This window comes from Apteryx mantelli, chromosome 3 (assembly GCF_036417845.1).
Source record: "Apteryx mantelli isolate bAptMan1 chromosome 3, bAptMan1.hap1, whole genome shotgun sequence".
Taxonomy (NCBI): Eukaryota; Metazoa; Chordata; class Aves; order Apterygiformes; family Apterygidae; genus Apteryx; species Apteryx mantelli.
Window position 1 is genome coordinate 140,215,168 of NC_089980.1, and position 21,853 is coordinate 140,237,020.

Sequence of the window (21,853 nt, forward strand, 5' to 3'; positions counted from 1 at the left end):
TGGCTTGGTGCAGCCCAGCATGGCACGGCTTGGTGCAGCCTGGCATGGCACAGCTCGGTGCAGCTCAGCATGGCACAGCTCGGTGCAGCCTGGCATGGCACGGCTCAGTGCAGCTCAGCATGGCACGGCTCGGTGCAGCTTGGTATGGCACAGTGCAGCCTGGCATGGCACGGCTCGGTGCAGCTCAGCACGGCTTGGCAGGGCACAACTCACTGCAGCTCGGCTCAGCACGGCTCGATGCAGTTTGGCACAGCTCAACAGAGCTTGGCACAGCTTGGCTCAGTGCAACTTGGCTTGGCTCAGCTTGGCTCGGCACAGCTCAGCTCGGTGCAGCTTGGCACGGCTCAGCATGGCTCGAATCGGTGCAGCTCAGCACAGCACAGCCTGGCGCAGGCGCACAGCGCCAGGGGCCGGCAGCCTTGCCCATCTCCGCGGGCAGCAGGGCCCCCCCCAGCCGCAGCAGTGGCTGCTCACTCTCGTGCGCAGCTCCAGAGACGTCATGGAAACACCTAAGTGAATTATGGAAAGAGGAAAGGAGAAGGAGAGCAAGCCGGCTTTGATGCTGCACTTGATATCATCCAGAAGCCATTGCCAGTTGGCCCCGCAGCCCAATGCATCAGCATCCCCGCACCGGGGCAGCGCGCTGACTCCCTGCGCGTGCACATGTGTTACACACACACACACACACACACACACACACACACACAGCTGTTGCACACATGCAGCATCTCACATGTGCGTGCACTTGCATGTACACACATGCACACGCATGCCATGCCATGTTACACGTGCGTGCCCACCTGTACACACATGCACACGCATGCCATGCCATGTTACACGTGCATGCACACACGCACTGCCCTGTGACACACACACACGCATGCAGGTGCGCATGTCGAGCAGGGCTCACTCCTGCACAGTGCCCGTCCCTGCCTGGGGACAGGCCACCGCCGCGTGCTCCTTGCTGGCCGTGTGCTGCGGGCTGCGCTGGGGATGCTCGGGACCCTCCTCGCCACAGGGCACCCGGGGGGGGGGGGGCGCGCAGGGCAGGGACGAGCATGGGGCTGCCCCACTGCAGCCCCCGTGCACCCCGCTGGGGACGCCGGGGACGCCGGGGACCAGGCAGGCCGGGGGCGCCGGGGGCGGCAGCAGCAGCAGCAGCCGCCATGCGGTTTGGTGCAGCGATAGCTCAGGCGGGAGCGCGTGTCAGCAGATATTTTCCCCCGAATGTTTATTCCGAAATTCAGCAGCAATTACATAACGTGGAGCCATCCGTCGCGAAAACAAGGTCAGGCGCGAGCGCAGCCGGCGCGCGGTGCCGGGGGCTGCCGGCCGCAGCGGGGATCGGGGCGGCCGGGGCGAGGTGGCAGCGCCGGAACGCAGCGCCGGCCCCGTCTGCAGGGATGCGCGGGGGGTCCCGAGCGCCGGCCCCGGCCCCGGCGGCAGAGCTTTGCTTTGCACCAGGCCAGGGATGCTCAGGCGCGGAGAGGCATCGCGCCTGCGGTGCAAAAGGCCGCGGCCCCACCGGCGCGCGAAGAACCCTGCAACGCAGCAGGAATCGGAGCTCGGGAACGGGGGGAACCATAGGAAAAACATGGAACCGGAGGGGCTTCCCCCTGCTCTGGCTAAACCGCGGCTGCTCCCGCTCTCCCGCGCAGGAGGGCCGGGGGCCGGACGCCTTCGCGGCCCCACGGTGCTGCCCACCGGGGCTGGCACGCGGAGGCTCCCGCGGCGCCAGCGCTGACTCAACGACTGACCGTGTGTCACCGTCCTAATTTGGCAGCCGCCCCCTCGGGGAGCTTCATCAAGCCCCTGCCTGCGCCGAGCCCCCGGCTCGAGCCGCCTCGCAAATTGGCACCTGTCACGGCAGCGCGGTGCCACCGCTCCGGCGGTGACGAGGCTGAGATGCCGGGGGCGGATTGACGTGCCGGGGCGGCGGGTATCAGCCGCGCTGCCGCACCGCGCGGGGGCCGCCCGCGCCGCCGGCCACGCACCCGCTGCGCTCCCTCCCGCCAGCCGCGCGGTGCCGGGGCCGGGATCGCGCCCTCCGCCCCGGCACGGAGCGTGCACCGCGTGGGAGAGGGCGGCCGGTGCATCAGTGCAGCGGGTGGGAGAGGGCGGCCAGTGCAGCAATGCACCAGGCAGGAGAGGGCGGCCGGTGCAGCAGGTGGGAGAGGGCGGCGGGTGCCTCCATGCACCAGGTGGGAGGTGGCGGCAGGTGCATCGGTGCAGCAGGTGGGAGGTGGCGGCGGGTGCATCGGTGCACCGGGCCGGAGAGGGCGGCAGGTGCGTCGGCACGGGGCGGCGCTGGGGCAGGGCGGGCAGCGTTCCCGCTCCGGCTCCCCTCGGGGGTGCAGTTCCCCCGGGCGGGCGGGCGGGGGGAGCCGCCGCGTGCCGTTAACACCCCGCTCCTGCTGCCAGCCAGGTGCGCCGGGAGACACCGCCCGGCACCTGGCGAAGCTGCCGCTGGCCTCCGGCCCGTCGCCTCCTTTCTCCCCGGAGCGGAGGCCGTTCGAGCCCGGCCAGCGCCTTCCCGAGCCATAAACAACTGCGATAACCGGGCACCTGGCAGCGCCGGGGGGCTCGGCATGGCTCGGCATGGCTCGGCATGGCTCGGCATGGCACAGCGTGGCATGGCACAGCACGGCACAGCTCTGCTCGCTGCTGCGGCCAGCCCGGCTCTTCCCCGGGGCTGCACCACCCGCGGGGCCGGAGATTTACGGCGCCTGGGAAGCGCCTTGCCGGGAGCCTGCTGCCCTCCTGCAGCCGCCTCTGACCTCGCCTGTCACGCGGAGATTTAAACCGGGGCTAATTGCACCCATTAGCCCCAACGAAGCTGCTGGTCCAGGGCGGCGGTGGCCACCGAAGGAGCCGGGGTGGGCTGGGGAGCGGATTCGCGGGCCGGCAGCGCTGCCCTCTCCGGCGGCCCCGGAGGAGACTGGGGGGTCTCGGCACGGCGAGGAGCGGTGCAGGCTGGACGAAGCGCCGTGCCACCCCCCCCCCCCGACTTCCGTAGCGCCTCCTTCACCCGGCACCGTGCGGCTGGTGCTGTTGGTGCCCTCGGTCCCCGGCCCCGGGCGCGTCGCTGCCCCAGAGCCAATGGGGGCTTTTTGCTAAAACCCCCCCAATTCCTTAGCTGCCCCCTCGCTGCTTCCGCACTGCCCCGTCCCGTGTCCATCCCTGCGCTGCAGCTCGACGGGAAGCAGCGGGAAAACCGGCAAACGCTTTGCCCATCCACCTTCCCTTCGAAACAGGTGGGTCAGAACAGGAGAAGAATCGTGCGTTTCCCAAGAGCAGTGTTTTTCCGCCCTGAGAGCTGCCGGCAGGCGCAGAACCAGGGGGCGAAGCCTCGCGGCGGGCGAGGGCAGCGAACCAGGAAGCGCCGTGATGAAAAGCATCCGACCGCCCCTGCCGCCCCGCGGGAGCCGGCGCCCGGGCGCCAGCTGTGCGCCAGCTGTGCGCCAGCTGCCCCGCGACCTGCCGCCGGGGCCCGCGCGGCCCTACCTGCGCCCGCGCCGGGGGCCGAGGCCGAAACCAGCCCCGTCCTCAAACGCGCCGACTGCAAATCTTCGAAACGCGGCGTTTATTTGCGGCGCCCGTGACGGGAGCGGCGCGAGCAGGCGCGCGGGAGGCCGGCGCTGCTTCTCTAACCCCCGCGCAGGCCGAACCAGCCAACCGGCTCGCTGCTGGCCCCACTTCCTTTCTTCTAGTAAATTAGCTAAAAGTGCAAATTATTTTTAAATAAACTTGCCTTTTCTTCCCCCCCCCCCCCCCCCCCGTCTTGCGTGTTGAGCACACATCTGGTAACATCACCCAGTCAAGGGATAACGCCTCATGACGCCGCTTTCGTGCCCTGGGATTGAAATCCTCTCTCTCTCCAAATTAGCTTCTGCAGAAATTGCGAGAAAGAGCAGCAGTAACCTGGAGGGGAAAAACAAAACCCTTCACTTCCCATTTTCTGCCCCGGCAGCGTGAAAACAGGCAAGGCGCTGAACACGCGCGTTGCTGAGCGGCGATGGCTGCGCAAGCACGGGGAGCGGCGCCGCGTCCTGCGGCAAGCGTGGGGGAGGCCGGGCCGCGTGCGGGTGCTGATTTATCTGCATGGGGCTTTAACGGGCACCGGCCGGGAAGGATGCAATCGCTCTTTAGGAAAACGGACCCAAGCTCCGGATAGGCTGCCGACGGGTGTTTTGCACGGCGGCTGGCGGCCCTGCGCCGCGGTTGCAGAAGACGGGCTGCTCCAGGGAGCGTGCACTGCACAGGAGCGGCCTCGGCGCGAGGAGGGGGTGGCAGCCGTCCCGCCGCCCCCGGGCACGAGCCCCCGCGAAGGAGCGGCAGTGCAGGGCTGGTGCACCCCTTCCCAGCATGAAACCCCGGCGGGGGTGCGAGGGCTTCGGGAAGAAGCGTCGTCTGAGAGCGCGAGCGCGAGCGGGAGCAGGTTTCCCCTGCAGCGCTGAGCGAGACGATCGTGCAAAGCCATGGGAATGCAACATTAATTATTATTATTATTAATTAATGTCTTATTTTACAGTGCCCCCATGTGCGCTAGGCGCCTTCCAGCACTGCACGGCAGCCAGGCTCCCTGCCGCAAAGAGCGCGGCGGCTCTGCGCTGCAGCCCGACACGGCGGCGCAGGGCAGGACTGGGCGCCGCCAGGCTGCATCCACTCCGGCCGGGAGGTGCCGGGCTCTGCGCTGGCTCCGAGGGTCTCCGGGGCGGCCTGGCCGGGGACACGTTGGCCTCATCCAACAGCAGCCCCCCCCCCCCCCCGGCCCCTCACTTTTCCCATTGCACGGTCCCCTAGGGCCCGGATTTGCACCTCCTCCCCCACCGGCACGACTGGGTAGACTTGTTACCCGCTCAAATACCCACTTCGGGGTTGCTGGGGTTTTCTCAAAAGCAGGTTTTCTCCTGGCTTTGGGAGAGCTCGCAGCAACGCCTTCCCTCGGCCAAGTGGGCACGGTGCTGGAGCAAGCGGCAGGATCGGCCCTGAGCACGGACCACTGCCCCCTGCCCTCGCAGGCTGCTGGGGGCGGACGCCCCTGACTGCCTCAGGGTCTCCAACGCTGCTCCCGGCCCGTCCCGAAGCCTCCGACCTCCCGACATTTCCAGGCCCGTGCAGAGCGGGAGCTGCCCGCCGGCGTGAGGGTGGGGGATGCACTTGGGAGCCGCCGCGAAGGTTCCCGCGCCGGTCGCCAGCTCTCCCCGGGGGCGCTGGGAAGCGCCGGGGATTACTGGGGCGCAGTTGCAAAAACACCATTCAAGTGGAGTCTTGCGGCCGTGCCAGGTCGCTCCCTGCGCGGCGGGTGTTTTCGGAGCCGGCGGGGAGGGAGCTGCTCCCTCGCCCGCTCCAAGGCGCGTGGCTCCGCTGGAGCAGCCAGCGGATGCGCAGGTCCTCGCACGTCCTGCAGCCTCCGGGGATGCCCCGGCCGCGGGAGCCATGGCGCTCGCCCTCCTGCCGGCCCCGGGCAGCGTGGGTTCCCGGCAGGACAAGCCACCCGGAGCCGTCCCGGCGGTGCCGGTGCGCCGGGGCTGCGGAGGGGAGGGCAGCGGGGTGCAAGGTCCCAGAGCTGGGGCGGGAGGGCTGCAGGGGAGCCCCGGGCTGGGAGCAGAGAGCTTGCAGCGGGGGCACTGCGGGGCAGTGCAGCACAGGTCCCGCTGTGGGGCAGGGGGTCCCGCTGTGGGTCCCCACTGGGGGACCCTGCGGTGTGGGTGCAGGGTGCAGCGTGCAGTGGCAGGTGTGGGCAAGGTGCACAGTGCGGACAGCGCCTCACTGCGGGAAAGCTGCAGGGTGGGTCCCTGGCAGGGCCCTGGCGGATGCGCATGCAAGACGCAGGGCAGGTCCATGCAGCACTGCACGGCATGGCGCGGCACTGCACAGCCCAGCTTGCCACGGCACGGGGTGGCATGCTGCAGCACTGCCTGGTTCAGCTCAGCGCTGCACAGCTCGGCACTGCACTGCACTAGACGGCACAGCTTGACATGGCAACGGGTGACAGCACTGCAGAGCTCAGCTCGGCACTGCATGGCACAGCTCAGCACTGCATGGCACAGCTTGGCACTGCATGGCACGGCTTGGCTTTGCATGGCACTGCTCATTACTGCACGACACGGCTTGGCTTGGCACGGCTCTGCATGGCTCAGCACGGTTCAGAACGGCAGGGCCCAGCTCAGCACTGGACAGCCCGGCTCTGCACAGCTTGACGCTGTGCAGTATGGCTCATCACTGCATGGCTCTGCTTGGCCTATCACCGTACGGCACCACTCAACACAGCTCAGCACTCCACGGCACAGCTCAGCGCGGCTTAGCACTGCACGGCATGACGCAACACCACACTGCCCAGCTCAGGTCTGCTCGGCTGGAGACCGTACAACTGCATGGCACTGCTTGGTTCGACGCTGCGCAGCACTGGTCCAGCTTCACGGCATGGCCCCGCGTGGCTCCATGCTGCACAGAGCTGCTTGGCTCAGAGCTTTCCACCTAGCCTGGCACCGCACCGCACTGCTCAGCTTGGCGCTGCCATGCACGGCACTGCACACCGCATGGCCCCGCTTGGCCAACACTGCACGGGCACCGCTTGGCACGGCACGGCACGGCACCGCACGGCACGGCTTGGTCCGGCTCGGCTCGGCACGGCGGCGGCGGGCGCTAGGACCGGGCGGCGCGGGGCGGGCGGCGCGGCTCGGTGCTGCAGTGGGGGGGGGGGGGGGGGCCCTCGCGGGGAGGGCGCTAGGACCGGGCGGCGCGGGGCGGGCGCGGGGCGGGCAGCGGGGCTCGGTGCTGCGGCGGCGGCGGGCGCTAGGACCGGGCGGGCGCTAGGACCGGGCAGCTCGGCTCGGCGCTGAAGCGGCGGCGGCGGGGCGGGCGCTAGGACCGCGCGGCGCGGGGCGGGCGGCTCGGCGCTGCAGCGGAGGCGGCGGGCAGGCAGGCAGGCGGGCGGGCGCGAGGACCGCGCGGCGCGGCGCGGTGCTGCAGTGGAGGCGGCGGGCGGGCGGGCGCTAGGACCGGGCGGCGCGGCGCGGCGCGGCTCGGCGCGGGGCGGGCGGCTCGGTGCTGCAGTGGAGGCGGCGGCGCTGCGGGAGGAGGCCTCGCCGGGCGGCGCAGGAGCGGCGGCGGCGGCGGCTCGGCACGGCTCGGCACGGCGCGCCGGGCCCGCACCGGCCCAGGTAACGGCCCCCGCGGCGCGGCCGCTCCGCTCCGCTCCGCTCTGCCCAGCCCCGGACGCCCCCGCGCTGGGGCGGCGGCGCGGCCCCCCGACGGCGGGCAGAGCCCCGCGGCCCGGCCGGACCCCCCCCTCCCTTCCTCCCTCCCGCGCCGCGACCCCCCCGCGCCGCGCCGGCCCGGGCCGCGACGGGCCGCGGAGCTCTGCCCGCTCGGCGGCGCCCCCCGGCGGGGCGGCCGCCCCCTCTCCGCGCGCCCCCGCCGCCTGGCAGGGAGGGCACGGCGGCGGAGCAGGAAAACATGGCAGCCTGGCATGACCCTCCTCCTCCTCCTCCTCCTCCTCCTCCTCCTGCCGCCGCCTCCCGGCCGGGGCGCCCGGCCCCGCTGGAGCCCCCCCCCCCCCCCCCAGCGGCGGCGGCCCCGGGCCCGGCGGGGCGGCGGCGCGGGGGGGCCGGTGCCGGGCGGGGGTCCCCGCGCTGCCCCCGCGCCGCGCCGGGCGCGGACGTGTCCTTGACGGCGCCGCATCCGCGCTGCTGAAGGGCACGACGGCACCGCCGCCGCCGCCACCGCCACCGCGGCCCTTCGCCGGGCGCCGCCGCCGCGGCCCTTCCCGGCGCGCGGGGCGTCGGGGCCCTTCGCGGGGACAGGGGACGTCGGGCCCCTTCCCCGGGCATCACCGCAGACCCTTGCATGGGGCCTCCGGCTCCTTCCCGGGATACGGGGCATCACCGCGGCGCCTTCCCGGGATACGGGGCATCACCGCGGCCCCTTCCCGGGCATCACCCCGGCCCCTTCCTGGCCATCACCCCGGCTCCTTCCCGGGATACAGGGCATCACCCCGGCTCCTTCCCGGGATACAGGGCATCACCCAGGCCCCTTCCCAGGCATCACCCTGGCCCCTTCTCCAGAGCACAGGGCATCAGGCTCCTTCCCAGGCTTGGGGCATCCCTGCCACCACGGCCCCTTCCCAAGCATGGAGCATCGGGTCCCTTTCCCCAGGACATGGGGCATCACCACCACCATGTCCCCTTCCCTGGGACACGGGGCGCCGCCGCCGGCTCGTCCCAGGCACCGTCGCCTTCCCCTCGGCCCCGCGCGCATCTCGCCCCTCTTGTCTCGTCAGGATCCTTGCCCGCGTCCCGGCGAGCCGAGGCGAGGCCGGGCCTCCTGCGGGATTCGCGCCTCCGTGCCGGCGCACCGTGCCGGAGAGGTCCCGCGAAGCCGCCCGGCGGCCGCCCGCTCGTCCCCGCGCCCCAGCGGAGCCCCTCGCCACTCGGGAGTAGCGGTGGCCCACGACAGCCGCGGGCAAGGAGTGCAAGTGCTCCTTGGGTTTCCTGCTTTTTCCTTTTTTTTTCCTCCCCCCCCCCCTTGCTTTTTTGAAGCATCGTCTTGAAGCGCTTGCATGTGTCGAAACACTTGCTGTGCCGGGGGGGAGCGTGACTGCGCCTGGGAATCGGCTCGGAAAGTTGTCCGTGGCGGCGCGGCGTGAAAGGGAAGTGGTTTGATCTCCAGGAAACTTGCTTAAAGTGGATATTCTCGTGCAGAAACGCCGGGGGATGGAATAAAAATCCAGTGCGAACTCCTCTCGGCGTGTAAAATCCGTGTTTGGGGAGCTGGAGGGGGGGCGGCTTCCTTCCTTCCTCCCTCCCTCCCTCCCTTCCTCTCCCGGGCGCCCGGAGCCCTGCAGCACCGGCGGGAGCAGCCGGGGCCCGCGGCCGGCCGGGGCGGAGGGCTTGGGCTCCCGCGTGCCGGAGCAAAGTTCAGCCGGCATGCTGGACCCGCCGCTTTAAACTTTCCAAAAGCAGCAGGTTGGTTGCAAAAAAAAAACCCCAAAAATGCAAACTTAAAAAAAAACCAAAAACCTCCCGAAACCCCCCCAAAATCCGTCGGGCAAGGCGAGCTGCCGAGCGGCGCGGGGCAGAGGCCTGGCAGATCTGCTTGCGGCTCTGCTGCCTCCCTGCTGCCCCTGCAGCTTCTCTGGGGAGACGAGTTCAGGTTAGCGGCGCTTTCTTTTCCATTTTCTTTTTTTTTTTCTTCTTCTTCTTCTTCTTTTTTTTTTCTTGGGTGTTCATGTGTGTGTGAGAATCTGTGAGCAAATGAAATTTTCCTCTTAGCTCAGTTCCTCTTTCTTTATTTCTTCCCTTTGTGTGACGTAGCCGGTGTCACAACTGGATTGGTTTACGCTATTTGCATTGCTGCACCGAGTGCGTGGTCGCAGGAGCCGGGCAGCCCGCTCGCGGCCGGGAGAGCTGCGCCGTGCCGTGCCGTGCCGTGCCGTGCCACGGGGCGCCGCGCCACCCGCCCCCCGGGACCCCGCCGGCGAGGAAAAGGCCTGCGGGGAAACTTGAGCAAATTCTCCCCGTCCAGGGGCTGCGAAACGCTCGGCGAGAATGGAAGAGGAATTAACCTTTTTGTATTAAGTAACCGCTCTCAATAACTCCTCGCGCATGCAGTGGCCTTTCATGCTGAGTCAGCTTGAAACTTCCTAGCAGGGGCCTTTTTTCTTAAAATGAAATGTCCACAAACATCTCTAGGAAATAAAGGACGCCTGTATCTAACGCCGCGCGGAGGGCTCGCGGCTGGCGGCGGCGGGGCGGCAGGATTAGAGCCCGGGCGTTTCTTCAGCTGCCCAAATAACCTCTGAATTTCCGAGCGTTTTAGAAAAGATCCCTCTGGGTGGATGGGAGCGAAAGCGGAGCCAGCGTGGTTCAGTTCCCGACTCCGGCGTCAGGAAGAGCTTTTGGGCTTGGTGGAGCCCCAGAGCAATGTTTGCGCTCGGAAAGGCGGCAGAAGCTGCTAGTTCGACCCTGCTTTGCGAAGCGCCCCGGAGGGTGCGTGCGTCCCCATCCCCCGTCCCCCGTCCGTCCCCCCCCCGGCGCCTGCGTTAAAGCACAACGTTGAGCTGCTTCGTGTAATTACCGCCGCGCTGCCGCTCGGGGACTTCCAGGTGCTGCTTTTCACGGTGGTATTTTTAGGGCTGCACATCTGCGCGGGCGGCGCTGCACCGGGTGCTCCCGGCCCCGTGCAAGGTGCAGCCGGCCACGGCGGCAGCAGCGGCGGCGTCCTCCCGGCTGCGGGAATGCTCCCGGCTCCCAGAGCGTCCCGGGGGGCTTCGGCTGCACGGGAAGGGCTGGTACGCACCATGGGCGCTTGGCGCTCCGGCAGGCGCTTTCCCGGGAGAGGACGACCCCGCTCCCGGTTTGCTCCGGCTCTCCTCAGAGGCTGCGTGTTCCCGGTCGTTTCCTAACAACATCCCAACGTCTCCTAAATTTGCAGCCGGGAGGGATCCCCGGGCGGTGTTGCCAGCCGGAGCACGCCTCCCGGGCACGGGTTCCCGCGGCGGGTTTCGGGAGCCGCCGCTCCCGGCTGCTCGCGTTCCCGTGGTTAACCGCCGCGTGCAATTAAGAACTCGCACCTAATTGCTCATTTGCATAGCCTCCGCTCCGCCGCTGCTCCGGGCCCTGCTTTCCCCAGCCGGGCTGGAGCACGGGCTGCTTTCGCGCCCCGGGAGCGGCGTTCCCGGAGGCCGGCGCGGGTCGCTCCGCGGCGCTGAGCCCGCTCGCCCTCGAGGGCCGGTGCGCTCCACCGGGCACGTGCGGCTTGGGGCAGCGCGGTCAAACCTCGCTCTTAAGCTCTAAGGACGCGGGCGGCCGGGGCGGCCGCGTCCCCGCCGTGAGTCAGGGCGGGGGGCTCGGGGGCACGCGGGGGCCCGGCTGACTCACGGCGCGGCTCCCTTCCCCGCTGAGTCAATCCCCAGCTCCTTCCCCGGCGCTGCGGAGGGCGAAGGAGGAGCGCTGCCGGCGCGGGCGGCGGCGGCGGCGGTGACTCAAAAGTGACAACAACAACAACAGTGACACGCTGCCGCGCTCGTCCGAGGGGAGCCGCTCACCCCGGGTCCCCCGCGCGCCCCCGCCGCCTCCGGCCCGGCCCCGGGGGGGGCTGCGGCGGCTCCCCCGGGGTTGCGGGCAGCGCGGCGCGCGGGGTCACCCGAGGACAGGCCACGCTGGGACGTCTCCCGGGGTAAAAGGAGGGGACGCGGCGCGCGGTGCGTTTGCAGCCGCCGGTGAATTTGCAACTGCTGGTGCATTTGCAGCCACTGGTGCATTTGCAACCCGCTGCTCCGCTGGAAGCCGCCGCGAGAGTTTCGCCCGCTCCCTGCGCCCGCTCGGCACGGCATCCCCCGGCGTCGCGGTGCCCCCGAAAGCATCCCGAGCTGCGGCCGCTTGCAGCCCTGCTCCCGGCCCGCGGGCGCCCGTGCAAAGAGCGGGCGAGCGCCCATTCCCGCGGGCTGCCCCGAGTGCCGCGCTGCTGCCGGCGCTGCTGCCGGCACGGGCGGACGCGGACACGGACGCGGGCGGCCCCCGGAGCGCTGTGACAGCAGGGGTTTGAGGAGCGCCGGAATAAAGGCAGGTTCGTCAGCGCTGCGTGGATCAGAGCAGGTAACCTACTTCGAACGCCTCTGCCGCCGGCGAGCGTGACTTGCGGGGCCGCGCAGCGCAGCGCAGCACCGCCGCCGTTTCCCCCGCTCGCCGTCAATCCCGGGGCCGGCTCAGCCCTTAAATAGGCGGCGAGCGGCCGCGCCGGGGCGATGCCGGCGTCGCGGGGCCCCGGCGCCGGGTAAGGCAGCGGGGGCTCCCCCTGCTCCCCCGTCTTTGTTCCCGGCCCCCCCCCCTCCGCGCTTCCCGGCGCCTTCCCGGGCTGCGGAGCGCGCCGCCCGCCGCCCGGCTATTTTTAGCGCCTTGGGAGACCATGTTTGCTGGAAGGGGACCAAAGCCCGCGGAGGGGATGTTTTTCGGCGCGAAGCGGCGCGGGTGGGGGCCGGAGGGGCCGTGCCGGGATCCGCCCCCCCTCCGGGAGCTGGGCGAGGGCCGCGGGAAGGAGCCGGGGCTGGAAAGCTCTGGAAGCGGCCGGCGGTGCCAGCGGCGGCATCCTCGGCCGCGGCCAGCGTTTGCCATGGCAACAGGTGCCGGGCGGCCGCGGCGGCCTGTTCCCGCGCGCCGGGCCGGGAGCGGGGCCGGGAGCGGGGCCGGGAGCGGGATCGGCGCTCACCCCCCCCCTCTCTCCGCTTCCCTCGCAGGTGGCAGGAAGGAGCCAGGCGGGACGGGCGGACGGACAGACAGACGGACGGGCGCTCGGACGCAGGGGCTGCGGCGGGCGAGGGCTCCGGGCTGCCCCCCCCCTTCTCCCGAGCGGAAAGCCGGAACGCCTCCTCTCGGCCGGCCGTTTTCGGGGCTTTTTTTCTTTTTTTTTTTTTTTTTAAATAAATCCCGCCCTGCCCTCCTCTCCTCCCCGCACCATGCCGTCCAGCGGGAACGTTGACACCAGCAGCCCCGCTCCGGACCGGGAAGCGCCCGACACGCACAAGGTAAGGGGTTTGGGGGGGGGGGGAGCGGGTGCGGCGAGTTTGCCGGGTCTCAGCATGCTGGGGTCCAGCCCCGCTCCCGCCTGCTCCGGGGTTTGGCGCCGGCTGCTCCGGCGCCAGCGCTGCCCAGGGAGGCGGCGGGGCCGTTTGCTGCCGGGAGGGACGGGGGTGCGCGGGGGGCCCCGCTTCACCCCCCTCGCGCCGCCCCGGCCCGGGGGCCTGGCTCCGCTGGGGCTGAGCCGAGCAGGGGCAGCGCGCGGGGAGCCCTGAGCCGCCGGCCGGGATTAGAGCGGATTGAGCTATTTCTGGCCGAGGGGGAGCAGGGAGGGGATGCAGCGGCAGAGACCTGCTGTTACCTCCGTGGTGGCGACGGCCGGGGAGGGCTGGCGGGGGCTGCGCCGCCGGCGGGTTGACGGTGGGGCCGAGGGACGCTTCCGTGTGCCGCCGGGCATGTGTGCGTGCAGCCGTGTCCGTGTGCACAGGGCCAGGGCACAGCCCCTTTCCGTGTGCCGGGTGCCGCCGGGCATGTGTGCGTGCAGCTGTGTCCGTGGGCACCAGGCAGAGGCATGTCTGTGTGCACCAGGCAGATGCGTGTCCGTGTGCAACAGGTGGAGATGTGTTCTTGTGCACCGGGAGGAAGTATGTCCATGTGCACAGGACCGGGGCATGTCCGTGTGCAAGAGGTGGACACGTGTCCGTGTGCAACAGGTAGATGCGTGTCCATGTGCAAGAGGTGGAGATGTTCTTGTGCACCAGGTGGAGGCATGTCCATGTGCACAGGACCAGGGCATGTCCATAGGCACCAGGTGGATGCGTGTCCGTGTGCAACAGGTAGACGCGTGTCCGTGTGCCAGAGGTGGAGACGTTCTTGTGCACCAGGTGGAGGCATGTCCATGTGCACGGGGCCGGGGCATGTCCATGTGCACCAGGCAGAGGCATATTCTTGTGCACCAGGCGGAGGCATGTCCATATGCACCAGTTGGACACATGTCCGTGTGCACCAGGTGGAGGCATGTCCATATGCACCAGCCGGACACATGTCCGTGTGCACCAGGTGGAGGCCTGTCTGTGTGCACGGGGCTGGGACGTGTCTATAGGCACCAGGCAGACACATGTCCGTGTGCAGCGGGCAAATGCATGTCCATGTGCAACAGGTGGAGACGTGTCCACGTGCACAGGGCCGAGGCTGGGGCCGGGGCATGTCCATAGGCACCGGCCCGAGCCGTGTCCGTGTGCACCACTCCCTGCACCAGCGCTGGCGCGAGGCTGCCCCAGCACTCGAGCCCGTGCGCTGCGTTGTGTTGGCGGAGTCCTTGCTGGTCCCCGGTGCGCATCCCCTCCTGGCTCCCCGGGCTGGAGAGCGGCGCTCAGCCAGGAATCGGGGTCCTGCTGCCGGAGCAGCTCGGGCGGCTGTCGGGGAGAGCCGAGAGTGGTGCATCTGGGTCGGGCTTTGCCCCAGGGCTGCTGCCCAGCGGCTTGCTGGGCCGGGCAGGTGTGATGTGCAGCTGGGGTTGACCTGGTGCCTGCTGCCCCAGGCGCCTCGGGGCAGGTTATTCCCATCCCGAATCGCCCTGTGTTTCCTGGGGAAAGCGGGGCCGAGCAGAGGCGGATGGGACACAGTGGAGCCAGGAGCTGCACCAGTGTCAGGGAGGTCCCAGCTGCATCCTTGGGGCTCCCACACATCCCTGCCTGTGCCAGCGGAGCCACCTGGGCAGCTGCTGCCCTTCCCGGCACCTGCAAAGGCATCGTTGCTCCTCCGGAAGCGGAGAACCGTCCCCGGGCGGGCTGGGGCTGCCGGGCACCGGGGACACGGCCGGCCGTGGCCGAGGGCAGGCGGCTGGGGCGGGCGGGCGGGCGGGCGGCCAGCTGGACCGCGTCCCCGTGCGGGCAGCCGCAGCCGCCTGCAGTTGGGGTCATCCGAGTTCCTCCGGGCTCGCTTGGCCGCGGCGCCTCTCCCTGCTTCCCGGGTCTTTGCCGCTTCCCAGGTCCGTGCCGCTTCCTGGGTCCGTGCCACTTCCCGGGTCCATGCTGCTGGCCGGGTCCGTGCCGCTTCCCAGGTCCGCGCAGGAGAGCGTTTCGTCTCCTCCAGCCACCGCTCCCGGCCTCGGGAGGGGGAGAGCCGTGTGTCCTCTTGGAAGGTGTCCAGCGCGTTATTGGCACAGCTGGGAGCAATGAATAAATAATAGTATCGATAAAATACTTTGTGTTCCAGCAGCAAGTGGGAGGGTGTTAAACCGGGGCGGCTGCGTGTTTCCCAACCCGCCTGCGCCGGTAGCTCGCACGGGAGCCCTCCGAAACGTGAGCGGGGGGCAGCGCGGGGGGCGGCAGGTTTCGGGGAGCCCCGGGCCGCGTCTCGGCACGGTTTCGGCAGGGCTGGTGGCGGAGGGCACGTGGCGGCCCGGGGCTCGGTGCCGCACCGGGCCGGGTGGCCGTGGCTGTCCCCTGCCCTTTGGCTCAGCGGTCCCGGACGGGCGACGGCGGCAGCGGGGGGCAGCGGCGGGCGCGGAGCCCGGCTCTGCCCGGGAAGCGGGAGCCGGCGGTGCCCAGCGCTCGCTGCCGCGCTGCCGGCAGACCACGTGGGCTGGATGCGGCGCTGAGCTTGGAGCTGTCCCGGTCTGACCCCGCCGGGAGACGGCATCGCTTCTCCCCCGCGGGCACGCGGAGAAGTGACCTCGGATGGGGGCCGGCTCGTGCCGTGCTGCGCCGCGCTGCACCGCGCCAGCCGGGGAGCCCGTTCCGCCGAGCCGCGCGGGACGCCGTGCACCGAAACCCCGCCGGCCCTGCAGCCGCGGGGCGCCGGAGCGGGGCGCCGGAGCCGGCTCGGAGCGTGCCTCGGGGACCCGACGCCCGCTGAGCTCCCTCCTCCGGAGCCGGGGCCGGGACCGAGACCGGGCGAGCGCTCGCCCGCCGAGCGGAGCAGAGCCGGGCGTCACGCGGCAGCTCTCCTCCTCGGAGGAGGTTTCCCCGTGGGTTGTTGCTTGGCAGCGGCGGTGGCGCGCTGCGCTCCAGGGACGCGCCATGCAGCCAGGCAGTTCATTAAGCCGGAGGGAGAAGAGGAGCAGTGTGATTTATGGGGAGATGACTCAGCTCCGAGCGGGCCGGAGGCAGCGAGCGGCGGCGGCGGCGGCAGCGCAGGCGGCGAGCGTGGCCCCCCCCTGTGCTGCCCTCACCCCTTTGCACCAGCCCTCCTCGCTCCCGGGCTGCATCCCTGCTCCTCCTGGCTGCCCCGCAGGCTCCTTGCGCCCCGGCACCGGTGCCCAGGGGATCCCTGCCGCCTGCCCGCGCTGCGACGTCCCCCCAGCCGGCTCCCTGCAGGGTCCCGGGCCTCCTGCACCCGCTGCGTGCAGCCGGACTGGCGCTTTCCAGCCCACCCGGAGCAGGAATTGCCGCCCCGGCGCGATCCCGGGCTGCAGCCCCAGCCGAGCCAGGGGCAGTGCAGGAGAGGAGCCCGGATGCGACACTGCCAGGCCGGGCAGCGTCGCTTGGGCACCTTGCAACTGGCACCCTGCCGCCCGCGGGCGAGGGGTGCGCGTGGCTCCCGGCAGCACCGGCCCTCGCCGCTGCCTCGGATGCACGGCGGGATTGCAAGGAGACGCAGCCGTGCTCCTCCCGCCGGCTTTCCGCTGGCTCCTGGTGCATCCTCGCCACCTCCTGCGCCTGGTGCATCCCCGATCTCCCCGCTGCCACCGCCGCCGGAGCTGGCCCTGCAGCCCGTCCCGCGTGCCAGCAGCGCACGCGCTCGATGCCCGGCCATACGTTTCCTTTGCATCCAGTGCAAACACCACCGTCCCCTGGCTCACAGAGCTTGGCCAAAATCAGCATGTGGCCGCGGAGCAGCTGGCCGGAGCCGAACGCCTGCCGGGCAGCATTTTGCGGAGCTTGCCATGGCTGCGGCATCCCCGCCGCCCGGAGCACCCGCCCGGCCGAGGTGGTCCGCAGCCCCGTGGTCCCCTCGGGTGCCTCAGCGCTGCCGGGTGCCCGGATCCTTGCAGTGGCAGGAACTGCCCGTTTCCGTGTGCGACGGGCCAAAAAGCAGCCTTGCCGTGGGGCTCAGCGCGGCGGCGCGCTCCGTCCGGGAACGGCTCTCCTCTCCGCGCGACCGGGCGCTGTGGGCCAGTGCACCAGGGCCGGAGCTGCGCACGGTGCATGGTGCAACGCTCCGTCCCCGTGCACGCCGTCGCCCGCGCTGCTCTGCCCTGGCCGGCTCACGCCAACCCCAAATCCCCAGGCGGGCTTGAGGCTTAGCGCAGCCCAAGCACGGATCCTGCTGGTGGTTTCGTGTTTTGGGGGGGTCGAGGTGGTGCAGGCATGAGGTGTGCAGCGTCCAGGCCAGGGATCCAGCCCTGGCCCCTTTTTTGCACTACAGAGGGGCTCTGAGGGGGGGCAGAAAGCCCCGGGAAACTCATGCATATGGTGCCGGAGCGCCAGGTCTCCATGGCGGAGCGGAGCCAGTCGCAGCTGGGAGCGCGCTGATACGTGGTTCCCGTGGGATCCTGCACCAGGATCCCCAGCCGGGCGCGGGCGGCAGGTTTGGAAGCGGAGCCGGGGGCTCCTGGGCGAAGCTGCCGGGGAGCACCCCGCAGCAGAAGGGGGGATGTGGGTGCATCCCGGTGTCCGGGTGGGATCCCGGCGGGGGAGCTGAGCTCCCTCCGGGGGGGCAGCGTGCAGGACGCGGTGCATCGACGGTGCCGGCAGCGCCGCGGGCGCCCCCGCCGTGGGGCAGAGCAGGTGGAGGGGGCGCGTGGGGCCGCTGCCCGGCCCCTGGCGCTGCTGGAGGGCGGCCGGGGAGAGGGAGGGGAGCCGGCGGGCAGGAATGTGGCAGGGCCCGGCGCCTGGCGCGGCTGCGAGGCGCGGAGCCGCTCGAGTGCAGCTGGATGTCGGGAGCTGTCTGGCTGCCAGCTCTCATCCCCTCCCCGGCCTCTCCCTTTCCCAGCCCCCCCGCTGGCCCCTTCTCCTTCCCGTTCTCCCCCCTCCACTGGCCTCTTCCTGCCTTGGCCGCGGCCGGGATCTTCTGGGGCTCAGGTGAAGCCATCCCCGCCCGGGGCGGGGGGGACGTGCCGGGGGGGGCCCGGCCCCGCGCAGCCCTCGCCCCCGCCGCGTCCCGGAGCCGAGCCCCGCGGAGCGGGTGCCGGGCCCCCGCGCTGCGCCGCGCGTCGGCGGCCGCCCCGGGAGCAGGTTCATTTCCGCGGGGCGCGTTCCTGCTCCGCTGCCCGCGCTGGGTGCGTGCGCCCCGCAGGGGCACGGCTCCGGCTCCGGCTCCGAGAGGAGCAGACGGGGCCGCGCACGGCTGGTGCGGGGCAGAGCTGGGGGGGCGTGCGGAGGGGTGCACGGCCCCCCCGAAGCGCCCGCAGCGCGGGCAGCAGGCAGCTGCCTGCATGCTGCAAGGCCGCGCGGGCTCCTGCTGCCTGCGCTTGTCCCGTGCCGCGCCGTGGGGCCCATGCAGCGCTGGCTGTGGGGCGCGCGGCGGCGCAGGAGCATGCACGGGGCCCCGAGCCAGCTGCGGCGCAGGGTGCAGGGCGCGGGAGCTCCTTTTGGAGCCCATTGCTCCTTTTGCAAGTGCAGCGGGGCTGGTGCCCGGGTGCGGGTGAAGCGACCCACGGGGTGGCCGGGGGGGCTGCTGCGGGGGGGCTCAGCGCTGCCCTGCACCGCCGGCGCAGTCTTCTCCCGGTTCCTGCGTCCTCGCTCTGGTGCCTGGCGATGCCTCGCGGATCCGGGTGCTTTGCCGCAGGCTTGGCCGTGCACCGTGTCCTGCCACGGGGCAGCCGGCGCGGGACTCCGTCCGGAGAGTGGGGTGGGCACAGAGCGGGTGTCCCCGCACCTGCCCTCGGTCCGCAGCACCGGCGGCGTAACCGTCCTCTCCGCTTTCTCCCTCTCTCCCGCTAGCAGGGGGAAGAGGAGCCAGAGGAGAACCAGAGCAAGGAAGAGAAGCAGGATCCGGGGACGCCCATGAGGAAAGCTGGGCGGCCGGGGCGGAAGCGCAAACATGCCCAGGTGAGTGCGCGAGCGCCGGGCGGGCACCCTCGGAGGGGTGCAGGGCACGGCGCGGCGGTGCAAGGCACAGTGCAACGGTGCAATGCATGGTGCAGCGGTGCAAGGCACAGCGCGGTGGTGCAAGGCACGGTGGTGCAGGGCATGGTGCGGCGGTGCAAGACACGGTGCGGCAGTGCAAGGCATGGTGGTGCAAGGCACGGTGCAGCGGTGCAAGGCACAGTGCAACGGTGCAATGCACGGTGCAGCGGTGCAAGGCACAGTGCGGTGGTGCAAGGCACGGTGGTGCAGGGCATGGCGCGGCGGTGCAAGGCACGGTGCGGCGGTGCAAGGCATGGTGGTGCAAGGCACGGTGCAGCGGTGCAAGGCACAGTGCAACGGTGCAATGCACGGTGCAGCGGTGCAAGGCACAGTGCGGTGGTGCAAGGCATGGTGGTGCAGGGCATGGCGCGGCGGTGCAAGGCACGGTGTGGCGGTGCAAGGCATGGTGGTGCAAGGCACGGTGCAGCGGTGCAAGGCACAGTGCAGCGGTGCAATGCACGGTGCAGCGGTGCAGGGCACAGCGGTGCAGGGCACAGTGCGGCGGTGCAGGGCAGGGAAGCCCTGCCGGCGTGGCCGCCGCGTGCCGAGCGCGGGAGCAGGGGCCGGAGGCGAGGCAGGCGCCGGGGCTGCATTGCAGCGCAGTCAGCGACTCGCTCTCTCCGGAGACTACAGCTCCCGGCGTGCCGCGGGCCGGTCGGCCTTGCCGCGCAGCCCTGCGTGCCGGGGCACGCGGCCGCCCGCTCGTGTCCTCGGGGCCCCAGCAACCTCCCAGCGCGGCTCCAGCTGGGAGAAAAGTCCGAGGGCGGCGGAAGGGAGCTCTCCGGCGCGGCGGGGGAGGAACGTCCCCCCGGCCCTGCGCCCCCGCGCGTGCGGAGGCCCGCAGAGCCCTGCCGGCGGTGCAGGCTGTGCGCGGGCAGGCTGCGGTTTGCCCCGGCCCCCGGCCTGCCCTGAGACGGGGGGGGGGGGCCGCGCCGCCCCCTCCCTGCACCCTCGGGGCCGGCTCCACTTGCACCGGCTGCACCTGCACGGTGCCGGGCTGCGGGACCTCCGGGCTCTGCTCCGGTCGTGTATGCTCTCTCCCAGGACCCGAATTCCCCTCCTCCTGCCTTTCCCCCCCTGTGCAAAGCCCTTCTCCGGCTGCCGGGGCCCGCGGGGCACGGAGCCCGCCAGCCCCGAGGAGGCGGCGGTGATGCGCGGCTCGCTCGGGCGGCCCCTGGGGCTCCTTGCAGCAGCTGCAATAACAAGGCGGATGTGACTGCGCGGAGCCGAGCTCCCTGCCAGCTTCCCGGCTCCCTGGGAAACCCTCCGCGCGCGCGCTGGCTGTGCCCTGCTCCGCGCCAGGCCCCGCTCTTGCAGCTCACCGGGGAACGGCGAGGTTTGCAGCGCGGGGCCCTGCCCGGCAGCGCGCTCCCCATCACCCCGTCTCTGCACCCTGCCCGGGGGTGTTTGCCGAGCCCGGGCCCCTGCGGAGCAGCGCCGGTGCCGTTGGCTTTTGCACCCGCCTGCGTGCCCGGTGCCGATGGCGAGCGCCCTGCGTGGTGCCGCGGGCGGTAGCGGCTGCCTGGACGGGGATCCACGGCAGAGCCCGTGCGAGCGCCCGCGTTGCGAGGGCCGGGGCTGGGCGAGCTCCCTGCTCGCAAACGCGCTCTGCCCGGCCGCGCCGTCCCTGCGTCCCTGCCCGGGAAGGCGGCTGGAACGGCTCGTCCTGGGAAACGGCCCCTCGGGAGGGGTCCTTAACGCCGCTGGCAGGCGGGGAGGCGCAGCGACGGCAGCGGCGCCGGCCCCGCGGAGCCCTGCGGGGATGCACGGCGTGCAGGGGGGCTCGGGCAGCGACTCCCCGTGCCGGGCACCGCGTTGGGTAGCGCCGTGCCCCTCGCCTGCCTCGGGGTGGGCATCGCTGCCAAGGACGGAGATCCCGCTCCAGGTCCTGTTCCTGGCCTGCTCCCCTCCAGGGAAGGGCTTTTTCCTTGCATGCCGTTGGAATTTCCCAGCTTGTGCCGTCGCCTCTTGTCCTGCCATGTGCCCCCAGAGGAGTCCAGCTCCGGCGTCCCCGGCTCGCCCAGAGGCAGGGGTGATGGGCGCAGGGGGCGTGCGGGACCCGGCAATGCTTGCAGGGGAGCCGGGTTTCTGCAGGGCAGCAGGTGGAGAGGACTTGGGGAGGAAAACGGCCATTCAGGGACCTTCTGGGCTCCCTCGGCGAGCCGGCACGGGGCCTCGCGGGGCCGTCGGTGCTCGTGCCGAGCTGCCCGTTGCACGGGCAGGGAAGGGCGCTGCAAGGGGACGCCCGCACCGGCCGGCGGTGTGGCCGCGAACGTAGCGTTCGAAACGGGAGCGGCCGTTCCTCTCGGCGATCCCGAAGGAGAGGCCGTGCGCGCGGTCTCCCGCGGGATGCAAACCCCGGTGGTGGGAGAAGCCTTTGGCGCCGCGGGAGCCCCTGCACGGCTGCGGCCGGGCGCGTGGCAGCGCCGGCGTGCCGGTCCCCGGGGTGCATCCCCGGCAGGACGCCAGGCCCGCTCGGATGGGCTCCCTTCTCCTGCCCCTTGCCCTCCGAAGGGAGGCTGCGGAGGGGCAGAGCTGCCGGCCGGGGCAGCCGCGGAGCCGGGCTGGCGGAGCCCGGCCGAGCAGGCAGAGGGGATCCGAGCGCCGGCTATAAATACAGCCGGGTGGGAGGTAAGTGCTGGGGAGGGAGAGGAGCTATTTCGGTGGAAGAACAATACTGGCACGGGAACAAATGGGGATAAGTCGGCCAGGAACAGAGGGAGCCTGGAAACCGGGAGGTTTCTGACCATCGGAGCGGGAGGCTCCGGGGAGACCCCTCCGAGGAGCAGCGGGGACGAAATGCCGGAGCGCTTCGGTCTGCAGCGGGGTCACCGCGGGGGCCCGGGCGCCGCTGCAAGGGGGCCGGGGGGCCCCGCGCCGCCGGGGAAGGGGGTCAGCGCCGGCTGCCGTCAGAGCAGCCCGACGTGACCTGGCACGGCTTCCCGCGCTGCAGCGCTCCCCGGGCCGGGGCCGCGAGCGAGGGGCTGGGCCGGCTGCGGGAGCGGGAGCGGGGCGGCCCGGGAGCCCCGGAGCCACGTCACGAGCATCCTCCCGTCGGACCCGGGAAGGCGGCCGAGGGAAGGGGGGCTGCTGTCGTCTGGGACCCCTGTCCTAAGGCGCGTCGTGCCGGTGCCATCGGTCTGGGAGACGCTGTCGCAGGAGCCGTGCGTTCGCCCCCACCAGCTGCCGCTCCGGGGCGTTTGCTGTTGCTGCCCTGCCGCTGGTGGAGTCAGAGGAATTTCGGCCCCGCGTCATTCCCAT

At 71.3% G+C, this 21,853-nt stretch overlaps 1 protein-coding gene across 3 annotated transcripts in view; it reads left to right on the forward strand.

The window, feature by feature from the left end:
• The first annotated feature begins 7,096 nt into the window (after positions 1-7,096).
• The window catches only part of DNMT3A (DNA methyltransferase 3 alpha), a 63,556-nt gene continuing 48,799 nt past the window's right edge, over positions 7,097-21,853 (forward strand). For 2 of the 3 annotated variants that reach the window (XM_067294505.1, XM_067294507.1), the window contains exons 1-3: positions 7,097-7,166; positions 12,239-12,526; positions 18,407-18,514. In XM_067294505.1, the coding sequence (XP_067150606.1) occupies positions 12,458-12,526; positions 18,407-18,514 (177 nt within the window). In that variant the 5' untranslated portion in view covers positions 7,097-7,166; positions 12,239-12,457. The remainder of the gene's footprint in view (positions 7,167-12,238; positions 12,527-18,406; positions 18,515-21,853) is intronic. The other variant, XM_067294506.1, reaches the window with a different exon arrangement.